Here is a 24,072-nt window from a genome sequence, read left to right as displayed (position 1 = left end):
AGAATGGGCGCGCCAGGGCTTCCAGCCTCTGCAAACGAACTCCAGACGCGTGCGCCCCCTTGTGCATCTGGCTAACGTGGGACCTGGGGAACCGAGCCTCGAACCGGGGTCCTTAGGCTTCACAGGCAAGCACTTAACCGCTAAGCCCTCTCTCCAGCCCCTTTTAAAATTTTTTAAAGAGAGACAGACAGAGAATGATCGAATGGCCACCCGAGAGGCTCTCGACACTGCCAACAAACTCCAAAGGCACATGCCACTTTGTGCATCTGGCTTTATGTGGGTATTGGGGAAATCGAATCCAGGCCAACCCAGGCCATCAGGCTTTGCAAGCAAGCACCTCTAACCACGGAGCCATCTCCCCAGCCCTCTGTCTGGTTTTTGACGTGAGTGCTGGGGATTTGAACTCAAGTTCTCACACTTACATAGCAAGCACCTTATCCACGTGACCATCCCCCCAGCTCCTTTTTACTTTTCAGTTTTTGTTTTTTGCTGTGTGTGTGTGTGTGTGTGTGTGTGTGTGTGCTTTCCCCAAGGTAGGGTCTCGCTCTAGCCCGGGCGGCATGGAACTCACTCTGTAGTCTCAGGCTGACCTTGAACTCACTGTAAACGTCCTACTTCTGCCTCCCAAGTGCTGGGATTAAAGGCATGCACCACAACGCCTGGCCCCTTAAATTAATTAATTAGAGAGAGAAAGAGGCAGATAGGTAGGTAGGTAGGTAGGTAGATAGATAGACAGAGAGAATGGGCACACCAGGGCCTCCAAGCCACTGCAAACAGACTCCAGAAGCACGCACCCCCTTGTGCATCTGGTTTACATGAATCCTGAGGAATTGAACCGAGGTCCTTAGGTTTCACAGACAAGTGCCTTAACCATTAAACCATTTCTCTAGTCCTTAAATTTCTTATATTTTATTTTTTGGTTTTTCAAGGTAGGGTCTCGCTCTAGCCCAGGCTGACCTGGAATTCACTATGTAGTCTCAGGGTGGCCTCGAACTCACGGCCATCCTCCTACCTCTGCCTCCCAAGTTCTGGGATTAAAGGCATGCACCACCATGCCCGGCTTCATCTGGTTTACATGGGACCTGGAGAATCGAACCTGGGTCCTTAGGCTTCACAGGCAAGTGTCTTAGCCATTAAACTATCTCTCCAGTTCCCAAATCTTTCATTTTTATTTTTCTTGCACATGCATAGCATGCATGGTGGTGGTGGTGTGTGTGTGCACACACGCATGCATGCTCACCATCCTACCTCTAACCCCTGAGCGCTGGTGGGATTAAAGGTGTGCACCACCACTCCTGGCTCCTTTTTTGGAGACAGTGTCTTGGGTGGCTTGACACCCAGTACACAAACCAGGCTGGCCTCAAACTTACTTCAAGCCTGCCTCCAGCTACTGCGTGCTACTGAGGGCGAAGTTACAGGCAAGTGCCATCATGCCCAGCTTTGGCTGGGGATCAAAGCCAGGGCTTCACACATGGGAAGCTGGCATTCTAACAACCGAGCGCCATCCCCAGCCCCAGCAGATGGGATGTGGTGCGCCAGCCCTCCCTGGCGGCGCTGGGCAGATTGCAAAGTGAGGCGCAGCCCTGACTCTTGGTTTTGCCTCCTGTCGAAAGCCGTTCTCCAAAGCTCTAAGCATGATGAGGGGCATTTTGCAAAGCGCGCCCCGAGACAAGGAACACACCCGCTGTGCTTTCCCTGCTGGGAGGGGGGGGGCCCCAGGCCGCTCCCAGGCACCAGTTACCCGCGCACCATTTCACCCTCCTTCAACCTCTGCTGAGCGCTGGCCCTGGTCCTGCCCTGCCCTCCCCTGCTGCCTCACTCCGCGGCCCTTTCCCCAGAGCCAGCCCAGCCGTACCCGGTTGATGAGCTCGCCAACCATGCCCGTCCAGGAGCCGTTGGGTTCCGGGGCCCCGTACAGGCCGTCCTCCACCAAGCGCAGGCGGTAGCGGAAACGCAGCAGCTCGGCCAGCTCCCGCAGCATGTCCACGCAGAAGCCCTCGAAACGCTCGTTCCCCGACAGCGCCTGGAAGTTGGGCCTGCGCATGACATATGGGTTCTCCTGGGTGAGCAAGAGGAAACCGGGGTCAGAGACTGGGCATCTGGGGGCCCAGGCAGAAAGAGCCCAAGGACCTATAGCAGGTATATATCCCAAGAGACGGGGATGACAAACTTACTGTACGCATGGGTGTGTGTGTGTGTTTTGGTTTTTCGAGGTAGGGTCTCACTCTAGCTCAGGCTGACCTGGAACTCACTATGTAGTCGCAGGGTGGCCTCGAACTCACGGTGATCCTCCTACCTCTGCATACCCAGTGCTGGGATTAAAGGTGTGCGCCACCGCGCCCAGCATGAGGTAGGGTCTGGCTGTAGCTCAAACTGACCTGGATTTCACTATGTAGTCTCAGGCTGGTCTCGAACTCACGGCGATCCTCCTACCTCTGCCTCCTGAGTGCTGAGATTAGAGGTGTGTGCCACCACACCCGGCTATGTGTGTGTGTTTTCATGAGTGTTTGTGTGCTCACACATCTGTGTATAGATGCATACGCACTAGAGGTTAGAGGTCGACGTACGATGTCTTCCTCAGTCTCCACCTGGTTATTTAAATTTCGTTACTAATATCTCTATTTTTAAACTTTCTTTTGTTTATTTTTATCTATTTGAGAGCAACAGACAGAGAGAGAAAGAGGCAGACAGAGAGAGAGAGAATGGGCGCGCCAGGGCTTCCAGCCACTGCAAACGAACTCCAGACGTGTGCACCCCCTTGTGCATCTGGCTGACGTGGGTCCTGGGGAACCGAGCCTCGAACCGGGATCCTTAGGCTTCACAGGCAAGCGCTTAACCGCTAAGCCATCTCTCCAGCCCTCATTACTAATACCTTGTGAGCAGAGGGAGAGAATGGGTGTGCCAGGTCCTCCAGCTACTACTGCAAATGAACTCCATGTGCCACTTGGTGCATCTAGCGTCACATGGGCGCCGGGTAATTGAACCTGGGGCAGCGAGTTTTGTAAGCAAGCACCTTTAAGTACTGAGCCATCTCCTTGACTCCCTTAATTTTTTTTTTTTTTTTACAAAGAACTCTTCTATTTATTTATTTATTTGAGACAGAGAGAATGGGCACACCAGGGCTTCCAGCCACTGCAAAGGAACTCCAAATGCATGCGCCACCATGTGCATCTGGCTTACATGGGAACTGGAGAATCGAACCTGGGTCCTTAGGTTTCACGGGCATGCGCTTTAATTGCTAAACCATCTCTCCAGCCCTCCCTTAATTTTTTTTTTTTTTTTTTGTTGGGTTTGTTTTTCGAGATAGGTTCTCGCTCGAGTCCAGGCTGACCTGGAATTCACTATGTAGTCTCAGAGTAGCCTTGAACTCATGGCGATCCTCCTACCTCTGCCTCCAGAGTGCTGGGATTAACAGCGTGCACCACCACGCCCGGCAACTTTTTTATTAATTCTTTTTTTTTTTTTTTTTTTTTGCGTGTGCACAGTCTGTGTGGTGTTGGTGGTGTTGGTGGCGCGTGTGTGTTGTGTATACACACACGCATGTGCTGATGCAGCACCCTGCATATATGTCTGCAGAGGCCGGAAGACAAACCGGTGACCCCTCTGTCACTCACCCGTGTGCTTTTCCTTGAGACAGAGGATCTTACTAAATCGAGAGCTTGCTGTTTTTCTGCAAGCCCTAGTGACTCCCTGGTTTCTGCCCCCCACAGGACCGGGGCCACACTCAGGTTCTTACGTGAGTGTTGGGGGGCAGCTGAGCTGTCATAGTAAGTGCCTCAAGCCCAACTAGGCATTCATGCTCACACAAGAAGTGCACTTAGGGCCGGAGGGATGGCTCAGCGGTTAAGGCGCTTGCCTGAAAAGCCTAAGGACCCGTGTTCAACTCTCCAGATCCCACATGAGCCGGACACATAAAGGTGAGGCAAGCGCAAGGTCGCACACGCCCACTAGGTGGTGCGAACATCTGGAGTTCGATATCAGTGGCTGAGGCCCCGGCACGCTAATTCTCTCTCTCTTTGCCTGTCTCTCTCTTTCGCTCTCTCTAAAATAAAAAAAAATAAAATAATAAGATAAAGTACAGTTAACTGAAGAGCCATCTTTCTAGCCCCTCCGCCTTTTATTTATTTTACATATATAATAAACATATAAATATTTATAAAAGCTGGGCATGATGGTTTTTCAAGGTAGGGTCTCACTCTAGCACAGGCTGATGTGGAATTCACTATGTAGTCTCAGGGTGGCATTGAACTCACAGTGATCCTCCTACTTCTGCCTCTGCTGGGATTAAAGGCGTGAACCACCATGCCCAGCTTGTCTTTCTTTTGAATGTAGACCCATATAGCTCAGGCTGGCCTTGAATTCCCCAGGCAGATGAGACCAACTTTGAACCTCTGGTCCTCCTAAGTACTGGGGCTTCAGGTATGCACTGCCATGCCTGGCAGCTGCCAGCTTTCCATACATACAAATGCTGACTGCGGAACAGGCCTGGAAGCCGGCTGTGTAGCAGGAGAAGGATTCACATGAGCCCTGCCAGCACCTAGCAGACTAAAGGGAGACTTTTTTTTTTTTTAATTTATTTTTAGTTTTTCGAGGTAGGGTCTCACTCTAGCCCAGGCTGACCTGGAATTCACTGTGTAGTCTCAGGGTGGTTTCAAACTCATAGCAATCCTCCTACTTCTGCCTCTTGAGTGCTGGAATTAAAGCACGTGCCACCACACCTGGCTTTTTCTTCTAATACATTTTATTTGGGCTGGAGGGATGGCTTAGTGGTTAAGCGCTTGCCTGTGAAGCCTAATGAAGCCTAAGGACCCCGGTTCGAGGCTCAATTCCCTAGGATCCACATTAGCCAGATGCACAAGGGGGCACACGCGTCTGGAGTTCGTTTGCAGTGGCTGGAAGCCCTGGTGCGCCCATTCTCTCTCTCCCTCCCTCCTTCTCTCTGTCGCTCTCAAATAAATAAATAAAAATAAACAAAAAAATTAATAAAATATATTTTATTTATTTATTTGAGAGAGAGAATGGGCACACCAGGACCCCCAGCCTCTGCAAACGAACCCCAGACACATGTGCCACCTTGTGCATCTGGCTAAGGTGGGTTCTGGGGAATTGAACCTGAGTCCTAAGGCTTCATAGACAAGTGCTGTAACCACTTAGCCATCTCTCCAGCCCAAGGGAGACATTTGAATCTCCCAATGTTCATTGGTCTCCAACTGAAATACCCAAAGAACATCTGACTGTAACGGGACTTTATCAAGCTAGAACAAAGCTTTCCTACCCTAGTGACCCATTCACACTACGGTACAGTTCACCCTGTAACTGAAGCCAACACACGCACACACACATACACACACAGGCACACACACACACACGCACGGACACGCACACACACACACACACTCAAGTGACATCATTCCACAGACGTCTCTGTTCTTGGTGACTGACATCAGTACACAGATATCCTCAACTCATCTCTTCATGTTTTTGTTTTTGTTTTTTCTACACTAAACCTTCATGAGCCACCAACGGGCCAAAGAGGGTTTCCCCCCACCAGGATTTTGCTCGAGCCCAAAGCTACCACAAGGAAAGCAGGCCGGAGAACACGCCAGATGGTGCAACTGTAAGACAATTTGGAAGCCTAGATTGTTTTGAAAATCTCCTGATTATGAATGTTAGCAACTAAAATTCTAATACTCTTTCTCTCTCTCTCTTTTTTTTTTTCAGGACACACAAACACATCCGTCAGTTTGGAATTTCTGACTTTTGCTGTACTGATGATCTGATTTTTTTTTTTTTTTTTCTTTTTGGTTTTTCTAGGTAGGGTCTCACTGTAACCCTGGCTGACCTGGAATTCACTCTGTAGTCTCAGGGTGGCCTTAAACTCATGGTGATCCTCCTACCTCTGCCTCCTGAGTGCTGGGATTAAAGGTGTGCGCCACCACGCCTGGTCTTGACTTTGACTTTTTTTTTTGTTTGTTTTTTGAGGTAGGGTCTCACTCTAGTCCAGATTGACCTGAAATTTACAATGCATTCTCAGGCTGGCCTCGAATTCACGGCGATCCTCCTACCTCTGCCTCCCAAATGCTGGGATTAAAGGCGTGCGCCATCATGCCTAGCTTCTTTCTTCTTTTTTAAATATTTCTTTCTGTCGGGTGGTGGCACACGCCTTTGATCCCATCGCATACCTATATTTATTTCTTTTTTTTCTTTATTGGAGAGAGAGAAAGCAAGTATAGTCATAACGACAGGTCCTTCTGCTTCTGCAAATGAGCTCCAGCCGCGTGTGACACAGTGTGCGTCTGTCTGGCTTTACTTGGGTACTGGGGAATCAAACCTAGGCCATCAGCTCAGGCTAACCTGGAACTCACTCTGCAGCTCCAGACTGGCCTTGAACTCACAGCAATCCTCCCACCTCAGCCTCCTGAGTGCTGGAATTAAAGGCATGTGACACCACGCCTGGCCCCCACTTTTTTCTTTCAATGTAGGGTTTCACTCCAGCCCCGGCTGACCTGGAATTCACTCTGTAGTCTCAAACTGGCCTAGAACTCACAGCCATCCTCCTACCTCAACCTCCAAAGTGCTGGGATTAAAAGCATACGCCACCACAACTGGATTTTTTTTTTTTTTGTCATGTTTACCAGACTAGCCTCAAATTTGCTATGTACCAAGCATGACCTTGAACTTCTGATCCTCCTGCCTCTACCTTTTGAATGCTAGGACTGAAGGCATGCACCGCCACTTCTGGCTTACTCAGGGCTGGGGATAGAACCCAGGGCCTTGTACCTGCTAAGCAAGCTGTCTACCAGACGACACTACATCCTCAACCCCTTCTCTTTTTCTCAATATATTATATGACAGAGAGAGAGAGAGAATGGGCGCACCAGGGCCTCCAGCCACTACAAACGAACTCCAGACGCGTGCACCACCCTGTGCATCTGGCTTACGTGGGTCCTGGGGAAATCAAACCGGGATCCTTTGGCTTTGCAGGCAAACGCCTTAAACCACTAAACCGTCTCTCCATCCCCGCCTCTTCCTTTCGTTTTATGCGACATAATCTCATTATATAGCCCCAGCTGGCCTTGAACTTGTGACCCTCCCGCCTCACTTTCCTGAGTATGGGGATTCCAGACCACACCAGCTAAAGAGACAATTACTGCTGAGGGGCACGAACAAATTTCACAGATACCCCCCCACACACACACACACACACCATCATGTCAAAGAAACACAAGGGCGGAGAGAACCTTCAAGGTGCTAATAAGACAAGGCATCCAGAGAGGAAACTTACCTGGGCGTAGCTAATATCTAAAAGGTTAGTAGGATAGTGTCACTTTGGATTGAGGCGCAAAAGGATTCAAGACTCACGGAGCAGCCGGGGCTGGGAGCTGTGTCACTCATCTATGATCCCAGCACTCGGGAGGGTGAGGTGGAAGGGTCGCTGTGAGTTCAAGGCCAGTGTGGGGCTACAAGAGTGAGTTCCAGGTCAGCCTGGGAAAGAGTGACAACCTGCCTTGGAAAAATCAAAAACAGGGCTGGACAGATGGCTTAGCGGTTAAGGAGCATGCCTGTGAAGCCTAAGGACTCGGGTTTAATTCTCCAGGTCCCCCATAAGGCAGACGCACATGGTGGTGCATGCGTCTGGAGTTCGTTTGCAGTGGCTGGAGGCCCTGGCGTGCCCATTCTCTCTCTGTGTCTGTCTCTCTGTGTCCTTCTATCTCTAATAAATAAACAAAAAATATCAGGAAAAGGGCTGGAGAGAGGGCTTAGCGGTTAAGCACTTGCCTGTGAAGCCTAAGGACCCTGGTTCAAGGCTCAATTCCCCAGGACCCACGTTAGCCAGATGCACAAGGGGGCGCACACGTCTGGAGTTCGTTTGCAGTGGCTGGAGGCCCTAGCATGCCCATTCTCTCTCTCTCTGCCCCTTTCTTTCTCTGTCTGTCACTTTCAAATTAATAATAAATAAAAATAAACCAAAAATTTTAAGAAAAAAATATCATAAAAAAAAAAACAAAAAAACAAAAAACAAAGCCAGCCAAGAGAGAATGCCTTGGTGATAACAGTTCATGATGGTTACCATCTGGGGCCTTTCTTCCCACTTGTTTTGTGTGTGCTTTCTAGATTATAACTTTAATTTTGTTTTCTTTTTTTTTTATTATTTATTTATTTGAGAGTGACAGACACAGAGAGAAGGACAGAGGGAGAGAGAGAATGGCGTGCCAGGGCTTCCAGCCTCTGCAAACGAACTCCAGACGCATGCGCCCCCTTGTGCATCTGGCTAACGTGGGACCTGGGGAACCGAGCCTCAAACTGGGGTCCTTAGGCTTCACAGGCAAGCGCTTAACCGCTAAACCATCTCTCCAGCCCTGTTTTCTTTTTTTTTGATGTAAGCCCAACAGACTGGCCTTTTTTTTTTTTCAAGAGAGAGAATTGGCACATCAGGACCTCCAGTCACTGCAACTGAACGCCAGAGGCATGTGTCACCTAGTGCCCATGTGCGAGCCTGGACACTTGCGTCATCCTGCGTCTGGCTTACATGAGACCCAGAGAGAGTTGAACATGGGTCCTTCAGCTTGGCAGGCAAGTGCCTTAACTGCTGAGCCATCTCTCTAGCTCTCTATATGCTTTAAATCATTACAGAAATCCAAGGTGAGCATTACTAGAACTTTCCCCCCGCCCTCCCCCAAGAGCTGAGAATTGAACCAAGGGCCTTGGAGGGGCTGGCAAGTGTTCAATCACTGAGCAAAACCTTGGAGCCTCACTGGTGAATTCCAGACAAGCACTCCTCTGCTAGGCAACAACCAGCCCTATTTTTCCTTTTTTTTTTTCTTTTTCGATGATTTTTCAAGGTAAGGTCTCACTCTAGTCCAGGCTCACTCTGTAGGCTGTCCTCCAACTCACAGCAATCTTCCTACTTCTGCCTCCTGAGCAATGGGGCCAAGGGTGTGTGAGCCACCAGGCCCGGCTTACTTTCCATTTTGAGACAGGATCTAATGGCCCAGGGCTGGCCTTGAAGTCACATTGTACTTTCAATCCTTCTGCCTGAGCCTCCCAAGGCCCTGGGATTACAGGCCTGCACCCAGAGGCCTAACGATCAGGCTCGTTTTTGTACATGTGCACTGACACTCAGAGAGGACGCGTGACCTCTGCCCACCTTTCAAAACTCCCGAGCTCTGCCAAAGATGTAGCCGTGACATTCTGCTGCCTCTTCTACCAACACGTAGCGGCCAACTTCCCTACTCCTTGGCCCAGTAGAAAGTGGGAGAAGTGATGCTTAGAGAACTCCAGATCCATAATAGACACCCAAGCTCCGCGATCCTCCACATAAGGAAGCCCTGGCCAGCCCGGAGAACAGGACCAGGGACTGTCAGCCAACCACGGGCCCCCCGACTTTCTGGACACTCCAGGGCAGATGGCCACCAGATGAATGGAGCTAGTGAGCATGGATGGAGAGGAGGAACAGACAGGCTGAGAAGGGCCCCCATCAACCCATGAGAAATAGCCAGTCTTGATTAAGTCCTTTTCTTGGGGTGGCTTGTTACCTCTTGCAGTGACTTCTTACAGGGCCAGAGACAGATTCCTTTCTCTTATGAGGCTACATAATGTCACAGGTCCTGTATTCCCAGACCGCTGCCCCACCCTTTCAAAAGCTGAGGATGACAGAATGGAGAAAGCCCAATGTGTCTCTCTCTCTCTCTCTGTGTGTGTGTGTGTGTGTGTGTGTGTGTCTCAAGTTGCTTCTCTAAATCCAAAATTATGGCACTGGGAACAGGAATGTGAGATAACACTATTAATAGCGGCGGCAGCTAGCATTTCTCGTGGGCTTGCTGCGTGACAGCCCGGTGAGCGTGGGAGGCCGGCATGATTACCTCTGGGTTAGAGCTGAGGACACCCAGCGCCTCGAGACGCGGAGTCGTAAGTCAGCGAGGCTCCAAAGCCCCAGGGCTCTGCTCGTAAGCCCTGTGCCAGACTGAGCTCAGGGCAGCAGGGCCCGGGAGCGGATGTGGGAGAAGCCAGACACAGAGATGGGGGTGCCGGGGAGTCAGAAGCCAGCGATTCTTAGAGGCAAGTCGGCCTGCTGAAGACAGGATGCTCTCCTTCAGCCTTCTTGGTTCCCAGGGAGGAAACCCAAGGCTGGGCAGACAATTCGTGCCACCAGCAGGGCACAGGGAAGGAGAGGCAGGGCAGAGCTGAGATCCACACGGAGGGGGGGTGTACACGCCACAGGGCTTCTTCTACCCGATCGCCCAAGGAAAGATCACGGAACCTGTCCATGGGAAGGGCTGCCCACCTGCTAATCGAATGCTTATGGCTGGAGAGGTCATAAGCCCTAGGAAGGAAAGTACTACTGCTGTCTGGCTATTATATTATATCCATTAAACTGCCCTCTAGCCGGGCGTGGTGGCGCGCGCCTTTAATCCTAGCACTTGGGAGGTAGAGGTAGGAGGATTGCTGTGAGTTCAAGGCTACTCTGAGACTTCATTGTGAACTCCAGGTCAGACTGAGTTAGAGTGAGACCCTACCTCGAAAAAAAAAAAAAAACAAGAAATCCCAAACTGCCCTCTAAATATTTATGTTTGCGCCCACATATTAGTGCCATTCTCACTTTTGGTTAGATAAGCTTCTCTTTTCAGATGATGGTGACCACCTGGGCCACTCAAAACTTATCCAAGAGCTGAGAAGAAGTGACAGTGGGGCTTTCAGCACTGACACATCTCTATCACACCTTCCTAGGCGCAGGAGAAGAAGTGAAGAGGCGGTGGAAAGAATGTAAGAGCCAAAGGAAGGGTAGGACTCCTTGCAACGTGCTCCTTCCAGACACAGAATGGCCTGGACATCCATGACCTCACAGTGCCTGACACTACCTCCACAAGACCATCATAAGAGGAGGGAAAGATCATGACATCAAAATAAAAGAGAGACTACTTGGAAAGAAGACGGGATTCGGTGGAGAGGGGAATCAGGAGAGGGAGAAGGGAGGATGGTGGGAGAGGATCATAACCATGGCATATTGTTTTTATATTTATGGAAATGGTCAATAAAAAAAATGGGGAGGGCTCAGAGAGATGGCTTAGTGGTTAAAGTGCTTGCCTGTGAAACCTAAGGACCCAGGTTCAACTCCCCAGAACCCACCTGGACGCACCCAGTCATGCAAGCGCACAAGGTGGCGCATGTGTCTGGAGTTTGTTTGCAGTGGCTGGGGGTCCTGGGGCGCCAATTCTCTTTCTCATAAAAGACAAAATAAACTGGGCGGGGTGGTGCACGCCTTTAATACCAGCACTCGGGAGGCAGAGGTAGGAGGATCGCCGTGAGTTCAAGGCCACCCTGAGACTACATAGTGAATTCCAGGTCAGCCTGAGCTAGAGTGAGACTCTACCTCAAAAAAAAAAAAAAAGTAAGTAGAATGATTGAGATGGGGAGGGGGATATGATGGAGAATGGAATTTCAAAGGGGAAAGTGGGGAGGGTATTACCATGGGATTTTTTTATAACAATGGAAAGTGTTAATAAAAATTGAGAAAACAACAACAACAAAAAATACACTAAACAGACGGCTGGAGAGTTGGCTTAATGGCTAAGGCACTTGCCTACAAAGCCAAAGGACCCAGGTCCAATTCTCCAAGACCCACATAAACCAGATGCACAAGGTGGCACAAGCATCTGGAGTTCTTTTGCAGCAGCTGGAGGCCCTGGCACAACCATATTCTTTCTCTCAAATAAATAAATAAAATAAAATAAAAATTAAAAAGATTTAGATTTAAGAGCAAGGTCTTTTGGAAGAATGAGACCTAGGGTAGAACTTGAATGGCCACATGTCTAGCTCGCCACAGAAACATAAGGATGGGAAGATCATTACAGTGGGGCCTGATGACGCCACTTCAGGCTCTGGACACTTATCACATAGTCTCAGGGTGACCTCAAAATCACTGGATCCTCCCACCTTCTGAGCGCTGGGATTAAAGGCATGCCACCACGCCTGGTTTAGACACTCACAATGGAAGATTTAAGGGTCCTTGTATTATTTTTTTGGGGGGGGAGTTGGATGCTAGCATTGAACCCAAGGCCCCCCACATGCCAGGCCAGCACTCCATCACTTAGCTACATCCCCCACCCTCTTTTTGTTTTGTTTTTGAGGTAGGGTGTCACCCTAGCCCAGGCTGACCTGGAATTCACTATGTAGTCTCAGGGTGGCCTTGAACTCACAGTGATCCTCCTACCTCTGCCTCCCGAGTTGGGAGGGGGGGGACGTGCGCCACCATGCCCGGCTTCCCAACCTCTTTTTACTTCATGTTTAAAAACATATTTTATTTATTTTATTTGAGAGAGAGAAAGGAGGAGGAGAGAGAAAGAGGCAGATAGAGAATGGACACTCAGGGCCTCCAGCCACTGCAAACAAGCTTCAGACACATATGCCCCCTTGTGCATCTGGCTAACGTGGGTCCTGGTGAGTTGAACCTCGGTCCTTTGGCTTTATAGGCAAAGGCCTTAATGGCTAAGCCATCTCTCCAGCCCTAGGCCTTGAATTTTTTTTATATATTTTTTTCAATTATTTATTTATGTGAGAGCGACAGACACAGAGAGAAAGACAGATAGAGGGAGAGAGAGAGAATGGGCGCGCCAGGGCCTCCAGCCTCTGCCAACGAACTCCAGACACGTGCGCCCCCTTGTGCATCTGGCTAACGTGGGACCTGGGGAACCGAGCCTCGAACCGGGGTCCTTAGGCTTCACAGGCAAGCGCTTAACCGCTAAGCCATCTCTCCAGCCCTAGGCCTTGAATTTTTGACTCACCTTACCTCAACCTCTGGGGTAGCTGGGATGACAGGCCCTATACCCAAAGACTAAGCCTCCACAAGGAAGCTCTTAATGTTTTGTTTAATTTGTTTATTTAAGAGACAAAGGAAGAGAAAGCAACAGACAGAGAGAGTAAATGGGTGTGCCACGGCTCTAGCCATTGCAAATAAAACTCCAGATGCAGACGCCAACCATGTGCATCCAGCTTTACGTGGGCAATGGGGAGTCGAACCTGGGTCCAAGCATTTCAGATTTCTCCCGGGAGAATACCATGCAGAAGTCCGGAACGGAGGACCGCCAGGAGGATGTGCCCGTTCTAAGGACCCAAGCCTGTCACTAATGGCCTCCTATCCAGCCACAGAGAAAACGCAGGCCTCAGAAAAACAAGACGGCAGAGCCTGGGGTGGGAACAAAGGCTGAAAGAGCCTAATTTGGAACGAGTTAGAGAGATCACCCATGTCATAAAAGAATTCCAGGCAATTACTGAAATAGTAAGGTCTGTAAGATATGTTAGGAGGAAAAATGCAAGGCACAGAACAACCTGTACGGTGAGCTATTCTTTGTGAAAGAACGAGGGGGAGGCGCTTGTACATGCATAGACGTTTCTGGAAGATCGGGGGGCTCTGAGAAAGAAAAACGAGGGGCCTGGGCCTGAGAGGAATGAAGACTGATTTTTCTCTCTTGCTTTTTTTTTTTTTTTTTCCAGTTTATGGTTTTTTGGTTTTTTTTTTTGTGTGTGACCTGGAAGTCACTCTGTAGTCTCAGGCTGGCCTCAAACTCACAGTGTTCCTGTTACCTCAGTCTACCAAGTGCTGGGACTAAAGGTGTGCACCACCATGCCTGATTTTATTATATATGTATATGTGTGTATATATATATGTGTGTATATATATTGTTTTTTTCAATATCCGAGGTAGGGTCTCGCTCTAGCCTGGGCTGACCTGGAATTCACTACGTATTCTCAGGGTGGCCTCAAACTCACAGCAATCCTCCTACTTCTGCCTCCCGAGTGCTGGGATTAAAGGTGTGTGCCACCACACATGGCCTGATTTCTGTATGCATTTATTTTTAAATATTCTATTTATGAGAAAGACAGAGAGAGAGGGAGAATGGGTATACCAGAGCCTTCAGCTGCTGTAAACAAACTCCAGATACATGTACCATATTGTATATCTAGTTTACATGGGTCCTGGGGAATGGAACCTGGGTCCTTTGGCTTCACAGGCAAATGCCTTAAACACTAAGCCATTTCTCCAGCCCCTGATTTTAGTTTTTCAATTATTTCCCTTTTCACTCTGAAATTCTGTTTTACCCTACCTAGTATCATGAAATGTCTGTTTTGGATTTTTTTTTTTCATGTAGGGTCTCACTCTAGCTCAGGCCGAACTGGAATTTACTATGTAGTCTCAGGGTGGCCTTGAACTCACAGTGATCCTCCTACCTCTGCCTCCCCAGTGCTGGGATTAAAGGTGTGTGCCACCACGCCCGGCAAAAAATATATGTGTGTGTGTGTGTGTGTTTAAGTTATTTATTTATTTAAGAGAGAGAAGGCAGAGAGAAAGAGAGAGAATGAGCACACCAGGGTCTTCAGCAGCTGCAAATGAACTGCAAATCCATCTCTCCAGCCCTTGTTTTGGTTTCTTGAGACAAAGTCTTACTCCAGAGTCCCTAATTCAACAATTTTCCTGCCCCAACTTCAAGGCCTTGTATGACAGGCCTGTGCCACATGCCTTGCTTGTAACGAATTTTTAAAAACCAAAGTGTGAGGTTAGGGAGATGGCTCGGTAGCCAAAGGCACTTGCTTGCAAAGCCTGCTGGCCCCAGTTCCATTTCCCAGCCACCCATGTAAAGCCAGAAGAAAAAGGAGTGCAAGCCTGTGACATTCCATTTGCAGTGACAAGAGATCCTGGTGTGCACACACACATGCAAATAAATAAAGTAAAAATAAGTAAGTATGAGCCGGGCATGGTGGCACGAGCCTTTAATCCCAGCACTCGGGAGGCAGAGGTATGAGGATCGCCATGAGTTCATGGCTACCCTGAAACTACATAGTGAATTCCAGGTCAGCCTGGGTTAGAGTAAGAGTCTACCTTGAATTTCCTCCCCCCCGCCAAAAAAAAAAACAATAAAAATAAACCAAACAAATAAGTAGGGCCACAGAGATGACTCAGTGGTTAAAGCACTTGCTTGCAAAGCCTGCCAGCCTGGGATCAACCCAAGTTCAAGTCCCCAGCACCCTTGTAAAGCCAGATGCACAAAGTGGCACATGCATCCGGAGTTTGTTGGTAGTGGTTAGAGACCCTGATGTGACGATTTTCTCTCTCTCTCTTCTTGCAAATAAATAAATAAAACAAAAATAAATAAACAGGGGTGGAGAGATGGCTTAGCGGTTAAAGCAGTTGCCTGCAAAGACAAGGGACCCAGGTTCAGTTCCCCAGGACCCACGTAAGCCAGACGCCCAAGGTGGAGCCTGGGTCTGCAGTTCGCTTGCAGTGGCTGGAGGCCCTGGTGTACCCATTCTCTCTCTCACTCTCATAAAGAGAAAATTGTAAAAATGGAAAAAAAAGAATTGAGCAGGGATAACCCAAAAATAGGATGTTCCAAATACCCTATCGACACAAAAAGGTAATCGAGCACAAATGCTAACAACCATATGTCCCTGGTACCTCTATGCACTCTGCACTGGGAAGAATGAAAAGTGACTAGAATTCTCAGCCACAAACAGCGGGGTGGGGGCGGTCATTTTGGAAAAGGCTTTTGTCACGTCTACTAAATCCGACACACAGTGAGGGAGCCAGCAATTCTGTATCCTGAAACATACCCACAGAGACCAGACACCAAAACAACTTCACCAAAAGTCATGGAACATCCCAGCACCCGGGAGGCAGAGGCAGGAGGATCGCCGTGAGTTCGAGGCCAGCCTGAGACTACATAGTGAATTCCCGGTCAGCCTGGGCTAACAGCAAGACCCACTCTTGAAAAATTGAAAAGCCAACCAAACCAACCAAAACAAATTCCAGAAAGGGGTCTAGAGAGATGGCCCGCAGATTAAAGGTGCCTGCTTGCAAAACCTGTCAAGTCTGGGTTCGATTCTCCAGCAGCCACGGAAAGCCAGACCAGATACACAAAGTGGCACATGCACCTTAAGTTCATTTACAGCAGCAAGGGTCCCTGATGGGCTCATACTCTCTACACTAGCAAATAAATTAAAAAAAAAAATTTTCTTAATTCCAGCCCAGTGTGGAGGCACACATCTTTATTTTATTTTATTTTATTTTATTTTATTTTATTTTTTTTGGTTTTTCGAGGTAGGGTCTCACTCTGGTCCAGGCTGACCTGGAATTAACTGTCATCTCAGGGTGGCCTGGAACTCATGGCAATCCTCCTACCTCTGCCTCCCGAGTGCTGGGATTAAAGGCGTGCGCCACCACACCCGGCTAGGCACACATCTTTAATCCCAACACTCTGGAGATAGAGGTAGGAGGATCATCATGCATCCGAGGCCACCCTGAGACTATATAGTGAATTCCAGGTCCGTCTCTGGGTGAGAGTGAGACCCTACCTTGAAAAAAACAAACAAAAAAAAAAAAATTCATTAAATAAAAAAAAATTCTGGTTGATATTGTATATATGTAATTACAATGATTGTAATGGGGAGGTAATATGATGGAGAATGGAATTTCAAATGGGAAAGTGTGGGGGTGGGGAGGGAGGGAATTACCATGGGCTATATTTTATAATCATGGAAAATGTTAATAAAAATAAATTTAAAAAAAAATAACAGCAAAAGGCTGGAGAGAGAGTTTAGCAGTTAAGTGCATGCCTGTGAAGCCTAAGGACCCCGGTTCAATTCCTCAGGACCCACATTAGCCAGAAGCACAAGGGGACACACGAATCTGGATTTTGTTTGCTGTGGCTGGAGGCCCTGGCGCGCCCATTCTCTCTCTGCCCTTCTTTCTCTGTCAAAGAATAAATAAAAGTATTTAGAAAAATTAAAAAAAAAAAATTCCAAGCCGGGCGTGGTGGCGCACGCCTTTAATCCCAGCACTCAGGAGGCAGAGGTAAGAGGATTGTTGAGAATTCAAGGCCATTCTGAGAATACAGAGTGCATTCCAGGTTAGCCTGGGCTACAGTGGACCCTACCTTGAAAAACCAAAAATAAATAAATAATAAATAAATAAAAATACAATTTGCTGGGTGAAGCAAGAGGGAGCTAGGCCGTGCTGGCTAGCTAGAACACCTGAATCTGTGAGTGTGGGGTTCCACTGAGATACCCTGACTCCATAATAGAGACAGATCAAAGGCCAGACGTGGTGGCGCATGCCTTTAATCCCAACACACAGGAGGCAGATACTGGCGGATCGCCATGAGTTTGAGGGCAGCCTGGGACTACAGAGTGAGTTTCAGGACAGCCTGGGCAAGAGTGACACCCTACCTTGAAAAAAAAAAAAAAGAAGCCGGGCGTGGTGGCGCATGCCACCACTGAACATCTGACTTGTTTCTGGGTTTTTCTTTGTTGTCATGTCTGGGCGTGGTGGCGCATGCCTTTAATCCCAGCGCTCGGGAGAGGCAGAGGTAGGAGGAAGGATCGCCTTGAGTTGGAGGCCACCCTGAGACTACATAGTGAATTCCAGGTCAGCCTGGGCTAGAGTGAGACCCTACCTTGAAAACCAAAAAAATATATATAAATAAATAAAAATAAAAAAGAGAGAGAGAGAGAGAAACCCGACGTCAACCACTGGAATCCACATGCACACACTGGCATGCACACACCACACACGTTAAGTAGAATGCTCCTAGTAGAATCACCCACAGCCACAAATGTATGGCTATTTTATTCCTGTTGTTTTTACAAGGCAGGGTCTCGCTCTGGCCCGGGCTGACCTGGAACTCGGCGATCCTCCTACCTCTGCCTCCCGAGCGCTGGGATTAAAGGCGTGCGCCACCACGCCCAGACATGACAACAAAGAAAAACCCAGAAACAAGTCAGATGTCCAGTTACCTTTGACAGGTATGTAAATCATGCTGCATTCATGGCCCAGGACACATGAGACGAATCTACACGCAATACCACGGGTGTGGGATGGCTGATGAGCACAGGGACAAGAACAGGAACTTCCACGTACACGTGCAAAGGTGGCAGGTACTCCACAAGATGGTGGTTCTCTTAGGCAGGTGAGTAACTAACTGGAAGAGGGCCACAAGCGTTTAAGTAGGCACTGTTTACATACATATGTTCAGCCTTTGAAAATTCAGAAAAGTAACACAATTGTGTGGATGTGTGTTATACTGTAGGGTGGGGGCATGGCTCAGAGGTAGAGCACTTGTCTAGATCCACAGTGAGGGGCTGGGAGCGTGGCTCAGAGGTAGAGCACTTGTCTAGATCCACAATGAGGGGCTGGGGGCGTGGCTCAGAGGTAGAGCACTTGTCTAGATCCACAATGAGGGGCTGGGGGCGTGGCTCAGAGGTAGAGCACTTGTCTAGATCCACAGTGAGGGGCTGGGGACGTGGCTCAGAGGTAGAGCACTTGTCTAGAGTCCACAGTGAGGGGCTGGGGGCGTGGCTCAGAGGTAGAGCACTTGTCTAGATCCACAGTGAGGGGCTGGGGGCGTGGCTCAGAGGTAGAGCACTTGTCTAGATCCACAGTGAGGGGCTGGGGTCGTGGCTCAGAGGTAGAGCACTTGTCTAGAGTCCACAGTGAGGGGCTGGGGGCGTGGCTCAGAGGTAGAGCACTTGTCTAGAGTCCACAGTGAGGGGCTGGGGTCGTGGCTCAGAGGTAGAGCACTTGTCTAGAGCCCACAGTGAGGGGCTGGGGGCGTAGCTCAGAGGTAGAGCACTTGTCTAGATCCACAGTGAGGGGCTGGGGGCGTGGCTCAGAGGTAGAGCACTTGTCTAGAGCCCACAGTGAGGGGCTGGGGGCGTAGCTCAGAGGTAGAGCACTTGTCTAGAGTCCACAGTGAGGGGCTGGGGGCGTAGCTCAGAGGTAGAGCACTTGTCTAGGATCCACAGTGAGGGGCTGGGACCTTGGGTTAGTCCTAGAATGCATGTCTATATCCCACCAGAGGGGCACTTGGGTTCAGGCTCACAGGGGAGGGGGGACGTCTTCTCGAAAGTAAAAATAAGCAGTCACAATCAGGTAATTGCTCACAAACTGCTGTCCGTTCGTGCACACCCCCGACTGGCCGGAGTGCGGTTTGCCTGACTCAGATCTAGCCCGCGCCCTTCTCCCTGCGGTGTGGACTTTACCCTGACATGGCCAGGGGCGGGGGAGAGAGCCCTCGCTCAGGCCACACAGTGCGGGCGGCAGAGCCGGGTCCAGAGCACAGCCCTCAGGAGTACAGGACAGGGCAGGAACGGAGATAACGCGCTACAAAGACAAGCACGCCTGTGTTGGCACCTCCGGCAGGGCACTTGGCCCTCCCATGCCTCTGCATCTGAAGGTGGGCATCACAGAGGCACTGAGCACACACCGCTGGCTAGCCCCGTCAGAGCCTCGCGTCGTGCTCGGAGGTGAGCCGCCAGGACCACTCCCTGATGCTCACGCCAAGCACGCACGCACACATACACGCACGCACGCCCTCCAGCCTCCGCGTCAGGTCCTCTTTCCTCTGGGAGGCCCTGAGTTGGGATGACTGTGACCTCGGTCAGCCTCCAGGGCCCCCACAAGAGCACCTGTGACTCACTCCTGTGCGAGGCCAGAAACACAGCTGTGTCACCAAGCATTTGCGGAACGAAGGAGTAAACAAACCAATCCCTCAAGCGGGCTGGAGAGACCCCTCGGCGGCTAAGGGGCTTGCCTGCAAAGCCCAATGGCCTGGGTTCGATTCCCCGGTACCTACATAAAGCCAGATGCACAAAGTGGCTCATGTATCTGGAGCTGGTTTGCAGCGGCTAGAGGCTCTGGCATGCCCATTCTCTCCCTCCCTCCCTCCCTCCCTCCTTCCCTCCCTCCCTCCCTCCCTCCCTCTCTCTCTCTCTCTCTCTCTCTCTCTCTCTCTCTCCTTGCAAATAAATAAATATTAAAGAAAAATAACAAGAGGATGGACCTCTTAGAGCAGCGTGTGAGGAAGAGGTCCTAACGACCTCTGCCCCTGCTCCCCACCAAATTCCCATCTCTGCTGCTTACAGGATGCATCAGAGAAGACGGGTCTCACGGCACCGACAGGGATGCCCGCGGCTCCCTGCCAAGCCAGGCCTCAGGGCCCCTCAGTGAGGCTGTCAGGAAGCGTCTGGCTTCCAGTTCGCCATCTGTCTCTCTGCAACTGGCTCACCAGCCCTTTTCCAGCGGGACTCGAAGTCGGCTTGAGGTCAGGAGCTCCCCGGGGAGGCCGAGGGCCTCAAATGCTCCGTGGAACCCTCTGGAAATCCGCTCTGAACTCTGGCATGCCAGCGATTAGCTCTACCCAGCTCCCGGGGCTGCTGAGCAGCTCCTGCGGACGAGGGCGGCTGCCGGCCACGGAGGCCGCTGCTGTGAAGAACGGAGCTGCCTGCCACGTCCAGCCTCCAGGGCTCTGATGACCAGGGAAAGCCCCTGCGTGTCAACCCCCTTGCCAGACTCAGTGCCCGGCAGGAGGCAGCAGGTGCATCTGAGAGGGACAGATTCAGATCTTGGTGCTTTATCCAGCCAAGGAACTCGCAACACGACCCTGCTTACTGTCCACAGGGGGAGCATGACACCAACCTCATGGGACAGCTGTGAGGTTTCAAGATTGATGCTTGGAAGCCGAGCGTGGTGGCGCACGCCTTTAATCCCGGTGCCACAGAGGCAGAGGTAGCAGGATGGCTGTGAGTTTGAGGTCAGCCTGGGACTACAGAGTGTGTTCCAGGTCAGCCTGGACTAGACTGAGCCTCTACCCCAAAATAAATAAATAAATAAATATCCGGGTATGGTGGCGCACGCCTTTAATCCCTTGGGAGGCAGAGAGGTAGGGGGATCTCTGTGAGTTCAAGGCCACCCTGAGACTACATGGTGAATTCCAGGTCAGCCTGGGCTAGAGTGAGACCCTACCTGGCAAAATCAAAAAGGGAAAAAAAAAAACAAAAACAAAAACTGACACTTGGAAAAGGCCTAAAGCCATTTAGTTGTGGAACTGTCTCTTTTTTTTCTCTTGGCCATTTCTCGTAGTTGTTGTTTTGAGCCAGGGTCTCACGCGCCCCAGGCTAACTCGTACTTGTTAGGTAGCCGAGGGTGACCCTCGGACGTCTGATCGAACCCAGAGTGGTGTGCGTGGTAGACAAGTAACTCTCGTCAGCCGAGCTACACCCCGAGCCCCTCCGCGAGCCACTGCGGACACACAAGGCCCCTCACCTGCTCTAAAGCACAGGACGGGAGTCACGGCCCTTCCGCTGCAGGGCAGCGTGTTCCCGGGGCGCTCAGGCCACGGTAAGGAGCATCGGAGCACTGGTGCCCGGAGCCGACAGAGCTCAGAGATGGCTTCTGTCCCGGCTCTGACACGCCCCGGCTGCGTGGCCCAGGACAAGCCGCTAACCCTTTTCTGAGCCTCGGTCTCCACATCTATTTAATTGAATTTATTTATTTGAGAGAGGGAGAAAGAAGGAGGGAGGGAGACAGAGAGAAACAGAGAGAGAGAAGAAGACGGGTGTGATAGGGCCTCCAGCCACTTCAAACGAACTCCACATGTATGTGCTGCTTTGTACATTTGGCTTACGTGGGTGCTGGGGAATCGAACCTGGGTCCTGAGGTTTCGCATGCAGGTGCTGTAAGTGCTAAGCCATCTCTCCAGCCCCACTTTTTTTTTTTTTTTTCGAGGTAGGGTCTCACACTAGTCCAGGCTGACCTGGAATTCACTCTGTAGTCTCAGGCTGGTCTTGAACTCACAGTGGTCCTCCTACCTCTGCCTCTTAAGTGCTGGAATTAAAGGTGTGTGTCACCTCACCCAGCTGAGTTCCCACTTTTTTTTTTTTTTTTTTCCGAGGTAGGGTCTCACTCTGGTCCAGGCTGACCTGGGATTCACTCTGTATTCTCAGGGTGGCCTTGAACTCATGGCAATCCTCCTACCTCTGCCTCCTGAGTGCTGGGATTAAAGGCATGTGTCACCTCACCCAGATGAGTTCCCACATTTTTCAAGCTGGATACTGAACAAGCCAGTATGCGTCAACACACTAGATTGGCAAGAGTGACAAAATGATTATTCTAGTAATGGCGACTTTAAAGAACCTGCCATGGGCTAGATCGTACAAGAAAGCCAGGGCTGGGCTGCAGAGATGGCTTAGTGGTTAAGGCAATTGCCTGCCCATGTTCAACTCTCCAGATCCCACGTAAGCCAGACGCACAAAGATGAGGCAAGCTCAAGGTCACTCATGCCCACTGGGCAGCACAAGCGTCTGGAGTTCAATTGCAGTGGCTGAGGCCCTGGTGCACCAATTCTCTCTCTCTCTAAAAGAAAGAGAGAGAGAGAGAAGAAAGGAAGGAAGGAAGGAAGAGAAAAGAAAGGAAGGAAGGAAAGAAGGAAGGAAGGAAGGAGCAGAGAAAAGAGAGAGAGAGAGAAAGATAGCCAGCCAGGACCAAATCTGACTCCCTTGGCACACTGTACCCTCTCTAGCCGTTCTGGCTGTGTTTACAATGGTGACACGTTGGTCACAGTTCAGGGTTACTGGTACATAGAACATGTCCCCCAGCTAATCTGCACAGAGCCCTATACCAGACGAGGCACTCTTCCCAGTCACGAGTGAGTTGTGAGAACCCCGGACCCCATCCCAGGAAGACCGAGCACTGCGGTTCCTTACGGCCCCTGCGCCGTCTGGGCCACTCACCAGGATGGTCGTGACCACGAGCGTCTTGTTGGCCAGCGTCTGTGAGAGGTTGATGTCCAGGGTGGTGGCGTTCATGGCCAAGGTCCGGTTGGAGTACCACACCCCTATCTGGAGTCAGAGAGGGGTGTAGGGTCAGCACAGGCCATCTGCCTTAAGTTACGGCATTCTCGGGGACATAGGCCAGGGTGGGTCCCCTGGGCCCCCCCCCCAACCCGCTCACCTCGCGGTGGCCCTGCCGGGATTTCTCCAGGATGCGCAGAGTGTAGTTGGTCCTCTGGCCTTTGCTGTTGAACTCGACCCGCCCGGTCAGCCCGTCATACTCTACCTAGCAGGGCGGGAGGTGGGGCAGAGGGAGGGGAGGTGCGGCCCAGAGATGGGGGGAGGAGCCCGTGACAGCGTCGACAGAGAAAGGCACAGGGACAGGGGTGGGGGGAACGGGAGAGAAGGACCGGACCCCCAGACAACATGAGCAGGACATGAAAGGATGGGGCACAGGGAAGCCGGGAGTCAGGTGTGGGTTACAGGTGGGGGGAAGGCAGAGGACGGGAGGGTGGACACAGTCAGTGCCCCCCACCTGAGGCAGCTGCTGCACCCCACCTCCTCCACGCCCCCCCACCCACCCTTGTCCCTGGCTCACCATGCGCAGATAGTTCATGAGGCTGGTCCCGTGAGGCCAAATGTTGGCCGAGGTACAGGCCAGCGGCTTGACACCGATCTCCTGGCTGCGGTTCAGCTCCCGGACGGCGCTCACCACCACGTGCACCGCATCAAACATCAGGGCAGCTGAAAGCTGGCCGGGGGGGGGGGGGGCGGTAGAGAGAAGGGGAGAGTCAGAGGCGGAATGGGAAAGTGGCAGCCTACACAGGGGACCCCAGAACCCCACTGCGGTACTCCTCCGCGAGCCTTGGACAGCTCCTGTCACTGTAAGTCTAGGAAACCAGAGACAGGGCTGGGGAGATGGCTCCGCAGTTAAGGTGTTTGCCAGCAAAGCCGAAATTGAAAGTTTCAATTCCCCAGAACCCAAGCAAAGCCAGATGCACAAGGTGGTGCATGCGTCTGGAGTTCATTTACAGTGGCTAGAGGCTCTGGCACACCCATTCTCTCTCTCTCTCAAACAAATGAGCAAATAACATATGTATTTAAGAAAAATGAAAAGGAGAGACAGCTCTGGTGTCTTCGGAGGGACATGCGGATGACAGCCGGGAAGTTGTTTGTGCCCTACACCTTGGTGGGATTAAAGGCTCTGTTGGAGTGCATGATCACGTCTGTTTGGGACAGGACATGACTAAGGTGGTCTTGGTTTTTGTTTTGTTTTGTTTTGTTTTTGGTTTTCTGAGGTAGGGTCTCACTCTAGCTCAGGCTGACCTGGAATTCACTATGGAGTCTCAGGGTGGCCTCGAACTCACGGCGATCCTCCTACCTCTGCTTCCTCAGTGCTGGGATTAAAGGCGTGCGCCACCACACCCGGCTTTAAATTTTCCTCATTCTCATTTACTTATTAAAGAAAGAGAG

General features: G+C 50.7%; 1 protein-coding gene across 1 annotated transcript in view; it reads right to left on the bottom strand.

Moving 5' to 3' along the window:
- The window catches only part of Grik5 (glutamate ionotropic receptor kainate type subunit 5), a 114,329-nt gene that overhangs the window by 66,723 nt on the left and 23,534 nt on the right, over positions 1 to 24,072 (bottom strand). Inside the window, exons 9-12 of the mRNA XM_045134181.1 lie at positions 23,198 to 23,350; positions 22,781 to 22,885; positions 22,561 to 22,668; positions 1,856 to 2,059 (exon numbers count right to left, since the gene is read on the bottom strand). Of these exons, the coding sequence (XP_044990116.1) occupies positions 1,856 to 2,059; positions 22,561 to 22,668; positions 22,781 to 22,885; positions 23,198 to 23,350 (570 nt within the window). The remainder of the gene's footprint in view (positions 1 to 1,855; positions 2,060 to 22,560; positions 22,669 to 22,780; positions 22,886 to 23,197; positions 23,351 to 24,072) is intronic.

Source organism: Jaculus jaculus, chromosome 14, assembly GCF_020740685.1.
Source record: "Jaculus jaculus isolate mJacJac1 chromosome 14, mJacJac1.mat.Y.cur, whole genome shotgun sequence".
Classification (NCBI taxonomy): domain Eukaryota; kingdom Metazoa; phylum Chordata; class Mammalia; order Rodentia; family Dipodidae; genus Jaculus; species Jaculus jaculus.
Note: the sequence above shows the minus strand (reverse complement) of the source record. Positions and strands in the feature narration are given on the sequence as shown.